The 12,509-nt window shown below is 41.4% G+C and overlaps 1 protein-coding gene across 1 annotated transcript; it reads right to left on the minus strand.

Annotated features, from left to right (window-relative positions):
* Positions 1 to 311: 311 nt before the first annotated feature.
* On the minus strand, positions 312 to 11,125 carry LOC139730950 (Ig-like V-type domain-containing protein FAM187A). The gene is made up of 7 exons (XM_071641832.1): positions 11,056 to 11,125; positions 10,010 to 10,159; positions 8,123 to 8,203; positions 3,929 to 3,986; positions 3,308 to 3,501; positions 2,444 to 2,470; positions 312 to 418 (listed from the first exon to the last, which is right to left on the minus strand). The coding sequence occupies exons 1-7, from the start codon at positions 11,123 to 11,125 to the stop codon at positions 312 to 314; spliced, it is 687 nt and encodes a 228-aa protein (XP_071497933.1).
* Positions 11,126 to 12,509: the final 1,384 nt, after the last annotated feature.

Here is a 12,509-nt window from a genome sequence, read left to right on the forward strand (position 1 = left end):
TCACTAACACCCAGTTTTCTCATTGGCTGATGATAGTCTTTGGCACGCGGCTGGCACCGCGCCCATTGGACAGCTAGTTCTCGGCGTCCCCAATAATAATGTACAAACATCCATCTTTTAATAGCTATGATATCGAATCGTTCACGCATTTTGTCACGATACATCGATACACCGGGCAGGGTGTCTGCTTCCTCACATCCTCGAGTGTTTCTCGATGAGTTGAAGACGACGAGCAACAAAGATACGATGGAAGTACATGTATGTTAACGAACGAGATTCTCGCGCTACGGATGGGAAAAATTCCGAAGGTTTTACTGGATCGTCTGGAGATTTCGGTTCCGACAGACTCCGAACAGAATGTAAAACACCAATAAAAACGTTAGTACCATCCCGACGTACACGGCGTTTCCTTCCATATCTGTAAAGAAAGAAAAAAAAAATGGCAAGGGCTGTTAGAATCTGCGATGGGCATTTGACTGCGGGAATTCGGACTTCCCTAGCAACCCCTTCCCCCCACACACACTGCATGCCCATCTTTATCTGGTAATACATACACTATAGCCCGAATTCACGAAGGTGGTACAATCTTTGTCCATGGTTTAATCCATGGACAAACGTATGGGGCGCCAAGTGTCGCATGGCCTATTTCGTTACGAAACCAGTCATTTCGTCGACGAAATTGATCATTTCGTTGTATGGGGCGCCAAGTGTCGCATGACCTATTTCGTTACTAAATCAGTCATTTTGTCGACGAAATTGATCATTTCGTTCGGTCTTTGTACAATCTTTGTCCATGGTTTAAACCATGGACAAAGATTGTACCACCTTCGTGAATTCGGTCCTTTAAGTTTCAAGAAAATACCTTTGGTATTGCATAGATGGGGGAAATAGTGAAATTCCGAGAATTTGACCATGACCTTTGATCCATGACCTTAAGCATGTACACCCAAAAGATGATGGACATAACTTCTTCCATTCGTACATACATAATCATGCCCAGTTTCATTAGGATACCTCAAACGGTTTTGAAGTTACGCCGTCAACAAGATTACGGACGGAAAGACGGACGGACGGACGGACGGACAACCCGAAAACATAATGCCTTCGGCGGCACTTCGTGGCGGAGGCATAAAAATGCTTACAAACTCACTAAAACCATGCTAAAACGCAGGATTCTATGGGTTCCGCCACAGATCACCGTCCCCTTCCCCATCACACACACATATACACACATCACAAAATTTTTCAGCTGTCCCGATTATAGTATGGTAGACTGGAATGGAAATCTCGTCTGGCACCTTGCGGTTCAAAATGACAAAGTGACATCGATGCACTGCAATATGAAACTAAATTCATCAAAATATGGATGAAATCATTAAAAGGCACAGAAAAAAACCCGGTACAAACCTAAAGTTGCATTTTCAGCAGGTCTTTTGATATGACCTATTCGGTTTTGTTGAACATTCAACAAGAGTCAAGCAAGTATAATGTGGTATGTTGTAGATCCAATCATGGAAGCAATCAAAATAGTTAATGTGAATACACTCTCGTAAAGGTATCTTGTTCACGATAAGAACATTTGTCGCACCTCCTCTAATATACAGAGCTTTAGATTTTCGAGACGCGGACGTTCAGAGGAAAAAGACATGGGTACAATATGCTCATAGAGATCGACCTCGCGTCCTTTGAGTTTGCCCGGTCGGTTTTGGGCTATTTTTGTGTCCGCTCAAATTCACACCGCAGAGAGATACTTGATGGAATTATTCTATGTTGGGGGGGGGGGGGGGGCGCCATTTTACTTGTACATGATAATCATTACTGTACCGTATTTCCCCCCCCCCCCCAAAAAAAAAAATACAACGGAACCCTCCTCAACGATAACTTTAAAAATAGTGAATCAATCCAAATACAATTTCAGGGTATATGAAACTACAACTCATTGCCGAACACATCTTACAGAAAACCCCATTCGATTTGCTTCAGTGGTCAAAGAGAAATGAGGAATTTTGTAGAGCATGTCAGGAATCTCTTCCCTCCAAGTTCTGTCTATTGTGTTCACACATAAATATGCAGTTCCAAGAGCATCCAAGTGCTAAACTTGGAAGAATCAGACTCATGACATGCTTTACAACAATCCACATTTCTCTGTGACCGCCTAACCAAATTGAATGGGGTTTTCTGCAAAATAGAGCTAAGATGTTATATTTTAAGGCCCTGAAGTAGCATTTAGACGGTTTAATCATATTGGGTTTTATCAATGCGAAAATCCGATTGTTTTTTTTTTGGGGGGGGGGGACATACATGTATATACTGTATAGGATTGAGTCCTCGCTTAATTCAAAGTTATACTTTGCAACACCACGCAGGGAGAGTAGAGAACAGTCAAAGCAATGTCCGCGTCGCAAAGCTAAAGCTCCCCACTAAGATTTGAAAGAGAGCCTACCTTTGTCAACCTTGGGTACTTCAACAACTGCGGAAAGAGGAAAAAAAGAATCAAAAGGAAAGTGTTCATTTTTTTGGGGGGGGGGGGGCAATATGATTATGAAAGGACCGGGTACAGCAAAGCTTGCTTCCAACTATCTTTTCAATTCAATTCAATTCAATTAATTTGCACATATCTGATAAAAAAAAGACAGTTACGTTGTACATCACAGCATACATCATAAAGGCAAATGAGAAATATACAAAACATAGGCTTTATATCACGAGAAGTGGAGGAATAAACATAGGCTTAGATCAGCCTTTCAGGGTTAATCCCCAATAAATATATTCAGCTATACATGGACAAGACAAAACACACATCATCTGTAAACAACATCATTAGCAGCTTTTCTATTCAAATTCAGTGTGTCTGTCAACATTACAGGTACATTGTATTTATATCGAGGCTGCTATTATCAAGACAGAGCTGAGATACCTCGGCTCTTCAGTATTGAAAATGAAACCGGGAGCTACGTGTCCTGTCTAGACACTTTCGTAAGGTCTGTAACTTCGATCCTGATGCCAAAATGTCTTTGTAAACGATTGAAATCTTCTTATACTCAATATAGATAATATATAAGAATATAGAAAGACTGAAATTCAACATAATCTATGTACTGTCGTCAATTTTGAGCGTGTCTTTGATGTAGCATAAGGCTTCCGACGAGGTCTTTCCTATGTGAGATGTAAGATAGATTGGAAAAATTCATGGGAATGCCCACATGAGGGCGGTAAAGCAATTTCAAAGAACTGAACACGATGGTCGTAATTTCCACCGTCATCTACTTCGCCTGAACCTCGAAACTTTCAAAGACAGGTTGCAAACCTTTGATCATGACCACAGCGAGTTTCTCGTCTTGGAACCAGCAGGTGAAGTTACCAGCGTCAGAACGTTGCACATCGTCGATCCTCAGACGGCTCAACCCATCAATCCACACTCGACCGTTTGACTTCAACAACTCCACCTGACTGAGCGAGATCGAACCGTTCGTCCATCGCACCCCGTGGGTCACTCCAGCTCTGTAAGGGGGTAGTCGAATGATCAGATTCAATTAAATCAGCGTTTCAAAAAAGAAATCATATTCACATTATAACGTTGAAAAAAAAAAGATTTACAGCTGAATATGTGCTACCTAGCCATATTCTCAAATAGAAATGAAACAAATATTACATTTCCATGAATACGAAAGTAAGGTGTTTACATTAGCTATTGTAGTTGTTGTTGGTGGTGGTGTTTTTGTTTTTGTTTTTGTTTTTTTTTTTTGGGGGGGGGGGTTACACCTTGAGTAAATTCTCTGTGCGTTAACACACCTATCTTGGTTAAGCATGATCACCGATGGCCAGGTCAGTTAACCGTCCTCTTGACTCAATCAAAGTATATACAGAGAAGCTAGACGGTAAAAATCGATACCAAGACTTCGTACATAGTGAGTAAAATCGTACTTACTCAGGACAGACCAGCTCTGCGTTGTCTCCGATGTTTTCATAGTAAACGCGTCGTTTAACTGAAAGAGACGACAGTATGCCATGAGAGTATATTGACTATAACGAGAAATAAGAGATTCACGCGTGTATACATATCAATGCATTCAATATTTGGAATCCAGTTTCCCGAGGTAGTTGTTGCTATGAAGGGCAAGTTCGGTCCAGCTCTCTGATTTTCAGCAACACACATTGTTTTATAAAGATATGCACAGAATGTGATAAATAGATTAGGGTGCCTGTCTATATCACAATATATTAAATGGGTTAGCCAAATACCGGTCACGTGATGGAGGTATATTCGTTATGTTCTCCCGTGGGCGAACATTCTTGGTAATGTTCTCCCATGGGAAAACATTTCCACGTAACATAATGACAGAAGGCCTAGGACCGCGCGCGCACAGTGAATTTGGTTCTGCGCGAGCGAGCTATGTAGTGCGTAGTGCTAGCTGCACATGCATGCTATGCTGGTACCAAAGAGATTATAACACAAGAGGGCGTAGTCCAGTGGGGAGGCAGCCGCGCGAGGGAGCTGCCATTTCCCGTTGTGGGAGCCGCCATTGCACGGATCCTGGCAGCGCACTGTTTAATGCGCTCGACTTGAATATTCGGCGCAGTGACCTTGCGTTGTTTTATTGTGACGTCACAATGGTCATGTTTAAGCGTCATAATGGTGCTGAGGTTGTTTGATTTTATGGCTTGAGTGGGAATGTACGCGAAACACACGTCATAATGCTCAAGTACTGTCTAGTCTACACCCAAGTTCCCACTCTTTATTTTGCGAACAACAAAAAGGTCTGGACTCTACCAAATGGTTCAAATGATATGATACCATCGTAAAAACTAATATTCAAACAAATAAACACATTGAGATTCTGAAAATGAAAATGTGTAATGAAGAATAACATATCATTCCAGATATGATATGAGAAGATCAATGACTTGAACGTAGACTTAGATCCAGTGCCAGGAGCTGAGTGTGCGCTCCCTCTTCAATTTTGGACGCACTATTTGTACACACGCGTATGGCGACTACTTACTCTATAGGTATAATCTCTTTGGCTGGTACATGGTGGCCGTGCATGGCTGCAAAGTTCGTACACTGAAATCTCTACGATCTTTGGTGGTTGACGTTGACGTATTTGACTAACCCAATGTAACAGATGATGACTTTTGTTGTCGGGAACATGTACCAAACGTTCCACGCTCAGGGTTTGAAATGCTATTGAGGGAGTGCTATAAGTCCCTCGACTTCGTCTCGGGACTTATAACCTCCCTCAATAGCATTTCAAACCCTTCGGGTGGAACATTCGGTATGTTCCCTCCCCCGCCAGTCATCCTATATTATAATCGCGTAAGGATCGGCCCCATGCCTTCCCGTGCTTTATTTTGTGCGGCTATCTCCTCCGAAGCCGCCGGCTCCGGGCCCCCGAGACCGGTGCCGTCGGCAGCGGGAGGGTCTCTTCTATTTCCCGTTCGGGTTTCGTCCGCGCTCCTCCTCCGTGTCGACGTCGAGAGCGGTACAAAAAACATAGAAAAACAAAAGACAAACACCGACATGCAGCGTTTGCGCGCTGGTATCCCGCGTCAGTGCGTGGCGAAAGATCTATCATCGTTCTTGGACGCACACACACGCACACGATGTATACGGGTTATATACAGCTCGCGCCAGCTCGCAGGCTCAGGTCGCACACACAGAACTCTATACAATCTGTAGCGGTAGCACAGTGAGCATTCTCGCTCGCCCAGCTGATCGTTCGCGGAGACATGACACACACACTATGGGTACCGGGTACGGGCAATATATCGCAGAGAGATATGTGTATGCATTGAGCCTGTCGCTGTGTTGCATTTATTGCATATTATAAAATGGGTTCAAGAATGTAGCCAATAGGAAGCGCTGAAATGAGACACACCTCCTTCCTTTACTTCAGTACAATTGCACTGCCTGTAATCCTATGGTAGATTGCCGATCGTCTGTGCGCGCGGCGGCTCCTTTGATGAATTGCATGCATACGCGCTGTCAATCCTGGGGGCATTTCATGAAGGAACTTGTCGGATAAAATATCTGACAAGTCAATTATATCCGACAAGTTTTGAGAAATTCTTTAGTCTGATTGGCTGATTTCTCTGAACTTGTCAGATATAATTGACTTGTCTGACATTTTATCCGACAAGTTCCTTCATGAAATGCCCCCCTGTAAACAACTTCTAGTCATTCTATGATATTAAATGGGTTAGTCAAATACCGGTTAGTGATTGGCTAAACAGAGTCACGTGATGGAGGTACATTCGTTATGTTCGCCCATGGGCAAAAATTCTTGGTAATGTTCTCCCATGGGAGAACATTTTCACGTAACAAAAATGACAGAAGGCCCAGGACCGGCCCGCCACCCACGCGCGCACAGTGAATTTGGCTCTGCGCGATCGAGTGTGTTGTGTTCTAATTCTGCATGCGTGGTTGCAAAGATCGTACACTATAAACACCGCGACCGGTTACACAGCGCTAGCCCAGTCGCTGTGTGTGTAGCAGCGCACACTGCGTATTAACAGCCTCTGGTCGGCGCCGGGCTACGCTAGCTACGCGTAAGTACACTGAATTTCTACGATCTTTGGTGGTTGACGTTGACGCATTTGACTAACCCATATAATATAACAGATGATGACTTTTGTTGTCGGGAACATGTACCAAACGTTCCTCCCTCAGGGTTTGAAATGCTATTTCGGGAGGCTATAAGTCCCTCGACTTCGTCTCGGGACTTATAACCTCCCTCACTAGCATTTCAAACCCTTCGGGTGGAATATTCGGTATGTTCCCTCCCCCGCCAGTCATCATCTATATAATGATATAGCCCAGTGGAAGAAGTTGGTTCTTCATTGACGTTATCTCTCGAGAATGTTGCGGAGTTTGTTCAACTTCAAAACTTAAAAAAAAAATGTTTGAAAATGATGACAATCATGTATTCACAACAATCACCTAACGTCTATCGACTAACGCCATAATCGCATCTTTACCTTTTCAAAGACGCACAATTTCTTTGTCTTGGTTACCCGTGTAATGTCGAGTTGCATCGCTTTCAATGGCAATGATGTGAGCTTTTGCATACTTGGAAATCCTCAATTAAGACTTTTTTTCTTTTTCTTTCCTGTTTTTTTTAATCAATATCCCTATAAAACATTCATATTTCTGTCTCAGTGAGGCGCTGACTTCAGTCCTCATTCTTTATTTTGTGTTGTTTCATTTTGGTTATTTACATAGAGTAAGTCTTGGTTCTACCTATTTTCACCGGGACTGTTGTATAGGAGATTCGTCACTCCCAAGGTTGTCTATTACGAAAGTCCCAAATTAAGAATGCACAATTTGTTATTCGTTGCAGTTGTTTTGTGCCGAGTTATTTGCAGGGGGCGGAAATGGTATTTCAGTTTAAGAAGAAGAAGACAAAGGGGGAAAAAGGGGGACAGTCTTCTTGTAATAGCAAAACATTCGACAATCAATTTTGAAGAGAAGAAGTTGATCATTTATATTAGAAACGGAGCCGGACAACTTTCTTTTTTCTCGTTCTTAAGCTTGAAGGAACTCAGATGCTCCTGTGTTGGAACATCTTCAGCTTTCATTTATTTCGAATATGAAATAAGGCTCGTTATTCCGAAGGTCGTATTATATAACATCCGAAAACAAAACAAAAAAGAAAAATGAGGGCGTACTTTAACTACAGGAGGGATCATTGTAGAGTGTAATAATATCAGATTATGGCTTTATTTTCGATAAATATTTGCACTGATGTTCTATTTCGTCTTTCTTAATTGAATTAAGTATTACTGTCAGCTAATCTATTTCTCTCTTCTCCCTCCTATATCTGTCCAGTTTCAATTCATTCTGCGAGTTGTTTTTTTTTTTCATTTTGCTTATCTTCTCTTTTTTTTTTGGGGGGGGGGGGGCAGCGATTGCATTGCGTAAATAAAGCTTGATTAAAGTACTTTTCCTTTTTTTTGCGTTTGAAAATACACATGTATTTTCAGAATGTTATGTTATGTCTTGTTATACCAGTCCAATTGTCAAGGTTGCAACAAGCCAAACAATAAACAAATAATTATATAGTAAGGCCGCCTCTCGGATTACTATCGTCGTAATCATGAAGACAAAAAAAAAAGCGCTCACCAAGTTGCGGCAGCGTTGGGATTCCTTCAGATAGAGCGTATGTGCGAACTAATTGCTGGGTTCCTCTCGGTCTTGGCTTGGCTGCGGGAAGAAACCAGGGACAGAGAATATTTCGAAATGTCACGACAGGAGCTCAACTTATACCGTAAAACTCCGTAAACACTAACGCCTGTTCTCTCATTATCTTTACATGACTCACTGTTGGCCAGCAGATGATCGCCAAAGGTGGCTTGAAAATGACCGAAATGGCAAATATCGTATAATATGCAAATTTCGCGTGTTTGTCATTCATTTTTAAAGTACACGTTCTGACAGTGTCCCACATATTGTAATAGCAAAAATTCCTCTTTGGGAACCTGCTCGAAAAAAAAAAAGCATCATCATAATGGCAGCCTACAGTATAAATAAGTGGCTAATTCGCTCTTACTCTCATCACACAAGTCTAAATTTGGAAATTGTATAGTCGAGAAAAGTTCATCATCTTATAGAACGTATTATTTCTGTGGCACAAAATGTATATAACTGAATTAAAGGTGTGAAAAGGCACCAGCCCTGTTGCTATTTTGGCAACATAACAAAGGAGCAGTAAAAATAATTTAAATGTTATACTGAGTAATTCATTCAATGCTTGTGTAACCTTGGTGCATGGCGTGTCGTTATATTGCTTGTAGTCATGTTTCAGGCCATAATCGTATCATAAATATCACAGTCAAAAATTTGTTGCTATGGGAGCATAGTCGGAAAATATTCGAGCATGTTTAGTAACACTGATGCTGTCTTATCACATGTGAGCACTTTCATTTCATGTAAACAACGTACTGTTGTTCAGATTCAGAATGATGAAAAATACAGAACACCTCGGTGACACTGGTTTGGCATAACATTTTCATTGATTTCATGTTGCCATTCTCCGTATAATTTCACCATGATTGTTGACTTTTTCTCTATCTAGAAATACACTGAGTATTTGTTTTCCCCTTTTAACCATTCCGGTTGATGGAACTGAAATCACTGGTATCATGCTAGTATCTTAGTCACGTTTTCAGGGCAGCATTTAGATGATCAGACTCTATCGAGAAAATCGGACAATGGACACAAAAAGTTTTGACCAACTCCATGCGTTGTCCTGCATGTCCATATGGGAACCATACAAAAAATCGTGATGTTACAGTGATGATACAGATAAAATGTACAAGCAATAAAATTTAATAAACCATAATCTAAATAAAACATAATCTCAGTAACAGATCAAGGGAATATTCGTTTTTCATAAAATTGTAAAATTCGTATAAAGGTTTGTTTTAATTTAATCTGTTTTGAATGTAAACGTATTGAATGGGGAGGAGCTGGATGTACAGCCCCTTGTCCCCAGCTACCCCACCCCCACCCTCTCCACCACCACCACCACTAGCGTAGTTGCATGCTAGGGTTGCACACTGGGGATTTCCCGCGGAGGGGAATCCCATTGGGGTGAATGGGGCCCCGACTATGAGATGGGGGGGGGGGGGGGGGAATCTCGAAGGCGAAATAAGAAATCCGGAGGAGGTTGAGTGAAATATCGGGAGATCATGGTCACAAGTTCTGTAATATGTCTCCGTTTAGCTTATATTGTCGAGCCAAGTAATAGTTATGATGATTATTATATCTTTTCATCTCATTTGTTTTAATTTTCCAACAAAAAAAAGCATACACAATCATAAACACAAATTATTTTTCTAAATACAAAGAAGTTCAAATATTTACGTAAGCACGCGAACTATTTCATGATAAGGTAACAAGCTTTAAACAAATTCATATAGAAATGATTTACGTTTTATCAAATCATGGATTATTTAAGTATAGGCTGTTGTAAATGGTTAGCCATGCACTGACGATCCGCAAACTCACGTGGACAAGGCTGACGACAGGCTCCCACCATTTTTTCGTCTTTTCTCTGGGAAATCGAGTACTTGGACCTCTCGCTGTACGGAACGACGTTGGATCTGCACGGTACGCCGCGGGGGAACTCGTGCAGACGGGTCCGGGCGAAGCACAGACCTGTAACAGAGTATACAATGAGGAACCATGATAACGTTGTAAACTCATGCGCCCAGTTTCTAAACATTTATGTTTTTGTAGTTTGGCATAACTAATCAGAAAGCATTCTAGAAATTTAGAAAGTTCTCCATTTCTATTTTTATTTTTTCGTTTTCCGATTGTGTCCTGCAAGTCATACGTTCGATGGTAGGCCTGTATATGCTTACAGATACTAGTATAGATGTCGGTATATATAGTCTTGATTAAACTGAGTTGGAGCATGGTTGAAGTATAGTTTGTTTTACGTTGTTACGAATTCAAGAAGCACTGAATGCTTATAGATGAATGCATGGAGGAAAGCAACCACGGGCCCGACGGCAATCACAAGAAAGTCTCCTCCGAAGGCCACCGGGCCTTGCATGGGACACTATTACTGCTACGAAAGGACTCGGAACCAGCGACCTAAAGTTTGATAGTGATCGAGTTCAAGACGTTATTGGTTCATGATGAGAAAAGTAAGGTCTTTGTCGAATAATGACGCACGACGAAAAAACAAAAATAACTAACAAACAAATTAAGGATTATTCCGGAAATTAAAACTAGACACACACACACACACACACACACACACACACACACACAAAATTCAACGATAAATCCGCAAGACGACATTGACTAAGTTTCATCCTGAATTAATTGTATCCAATATCTTTACCTATCTTATTATGTCAAACTGATAGGACTAAGTCTATATTTCAAGTCTCTCCCAAAGGTGCTCTGAAAGTTTGCAATGGCATGTGGACGTAGCAAAAGATCACTGTATCACATTTTGAAATAAGATTCGTCTAGACGATTATTGTCATCATTTCACAAGCACTTTTCAGCAAGTGAATCTGAGGTTCTGCTGACTGACTCACCAAGCCTGACCCGCTCCCCCGGCTCGCCGCAGTGGTTGCATCCGCTCCACGACCCCCACTCCGTGAACATCATCACCTTGTTCGTCTCGTTTGCTGCGCCGGAAGTCAACAATGCATTCGGGTTAAACAGATCCCGCGGGAATAACATCGAAAGAAAAATAATACTCTATACTGTCTTTTTAGAAATAAACTTACTCATTCTGCGTCCCGATACATTAAAGCAGTGATCATTAAACAGACACATATACGCAAACGCTTACACACAAAAAACAGATATACACACAAACAAACACACAAACAAACAAACAAACAAACAAACAAACAGACGAACAAGCAATGAAACAAGGAAAAGTAGAAATTACGCGGTGCGTAATATATGTCCCCGCCGGAAGTAGCATTTTGTAGCAAAATGTGCAATATAGGTAAAAAATCAAGGTCAAAGGTCAAAGAAGTCAAAGGTCAAAATTCTGTGTAAAAGTTTTGAAGCCCTCACCTAGTGCCATCACATAAAGCAAACGGAATCGAAATCGGGTTAGAAATGGCGAAGGAGTAGCATTTTGTAGCCAATGTACAATACAGGTCAAAAATCAAGGTCAAAGGTCAAAGAAGGCAAAGGTCAAAATTCTGTGTAGAAGTTTTGAAGCCCTCACCTAGTGCCATCACATAAAGCAAACGGAATCGAAATCGGGTTAGAAATGGCGAAGGAGTAGCATTTTGTAGCAAAATGTACAATATAGGTCAAAAATCAAGGTCAAAGGTCAAAGAAGGCAAAGGTCAAAATTCTGTGTAGAAGTTTTGAAGCCCTCACCTAGTGCCATCACATAAAGCAAACGGAATCGAAATCGGGTTAGAAATGGCGAAGGAGTAGCATTTTGTAGCAAAATGTACAATATAGGTCAAAAATCAAGGTCAAAGGTCAAAGAAGGCAAAGGTCAAAATTCTGTGTAGAAGTTTTGAAGTCCTCACCTAGTGCCATCACATAAAGCAAACGGAATCGAAATCGGGTTAGAAATGGCGAAGGAGTAGCATTTTGTAGCAAAATGTACAATATAGGTCAAAAATCAAGGTCAAAGGTCAAAGAAGTCAAAGGTCAAAATTCTGTGTAGAAGTTTTGAAGCCCTCACCTAGTGCCATCACATAAAGCAAACGGAATCGAAATCGGGTTAGAAATGGCGAAGGAGTAGCATTTTGTAGCAAAATGTACAATATAGGTCAAAGGTCAAGGTCAAAGGTCACGACTGAAATTCTGTGTAGAAGTTTCAAAGCTCCCATGTAGTGCTATCATATAAAGCAAACAGAATCAAAATTGGCTCATAAATGACAGAGAAGTAGCAAATTGAAGATTTTGATCACACACGGACGCACACACGGACACACGGACGGACACACGGACGGACACACGGACGGACACACGGACGGACGGACACACACACGTACGGAGCCCGTTTCATAGT

Source organism: Diadema antillarum, unplaced genomic scaffold, assembly GCF_040938485.1.
Source record: "Diadema antillarum isolate AM-2024a unplaced genomic scaffold, OU_Dant_1.0 seq00000345_RagTag, whole genome shotgun sequence".
NCBI classification, from domain to species: Eukaryota; Metazoa; Echinodermata; class Echinoidea; order Diadematoida; family Diadematidae; genus Diadema; species Diadema antillarum.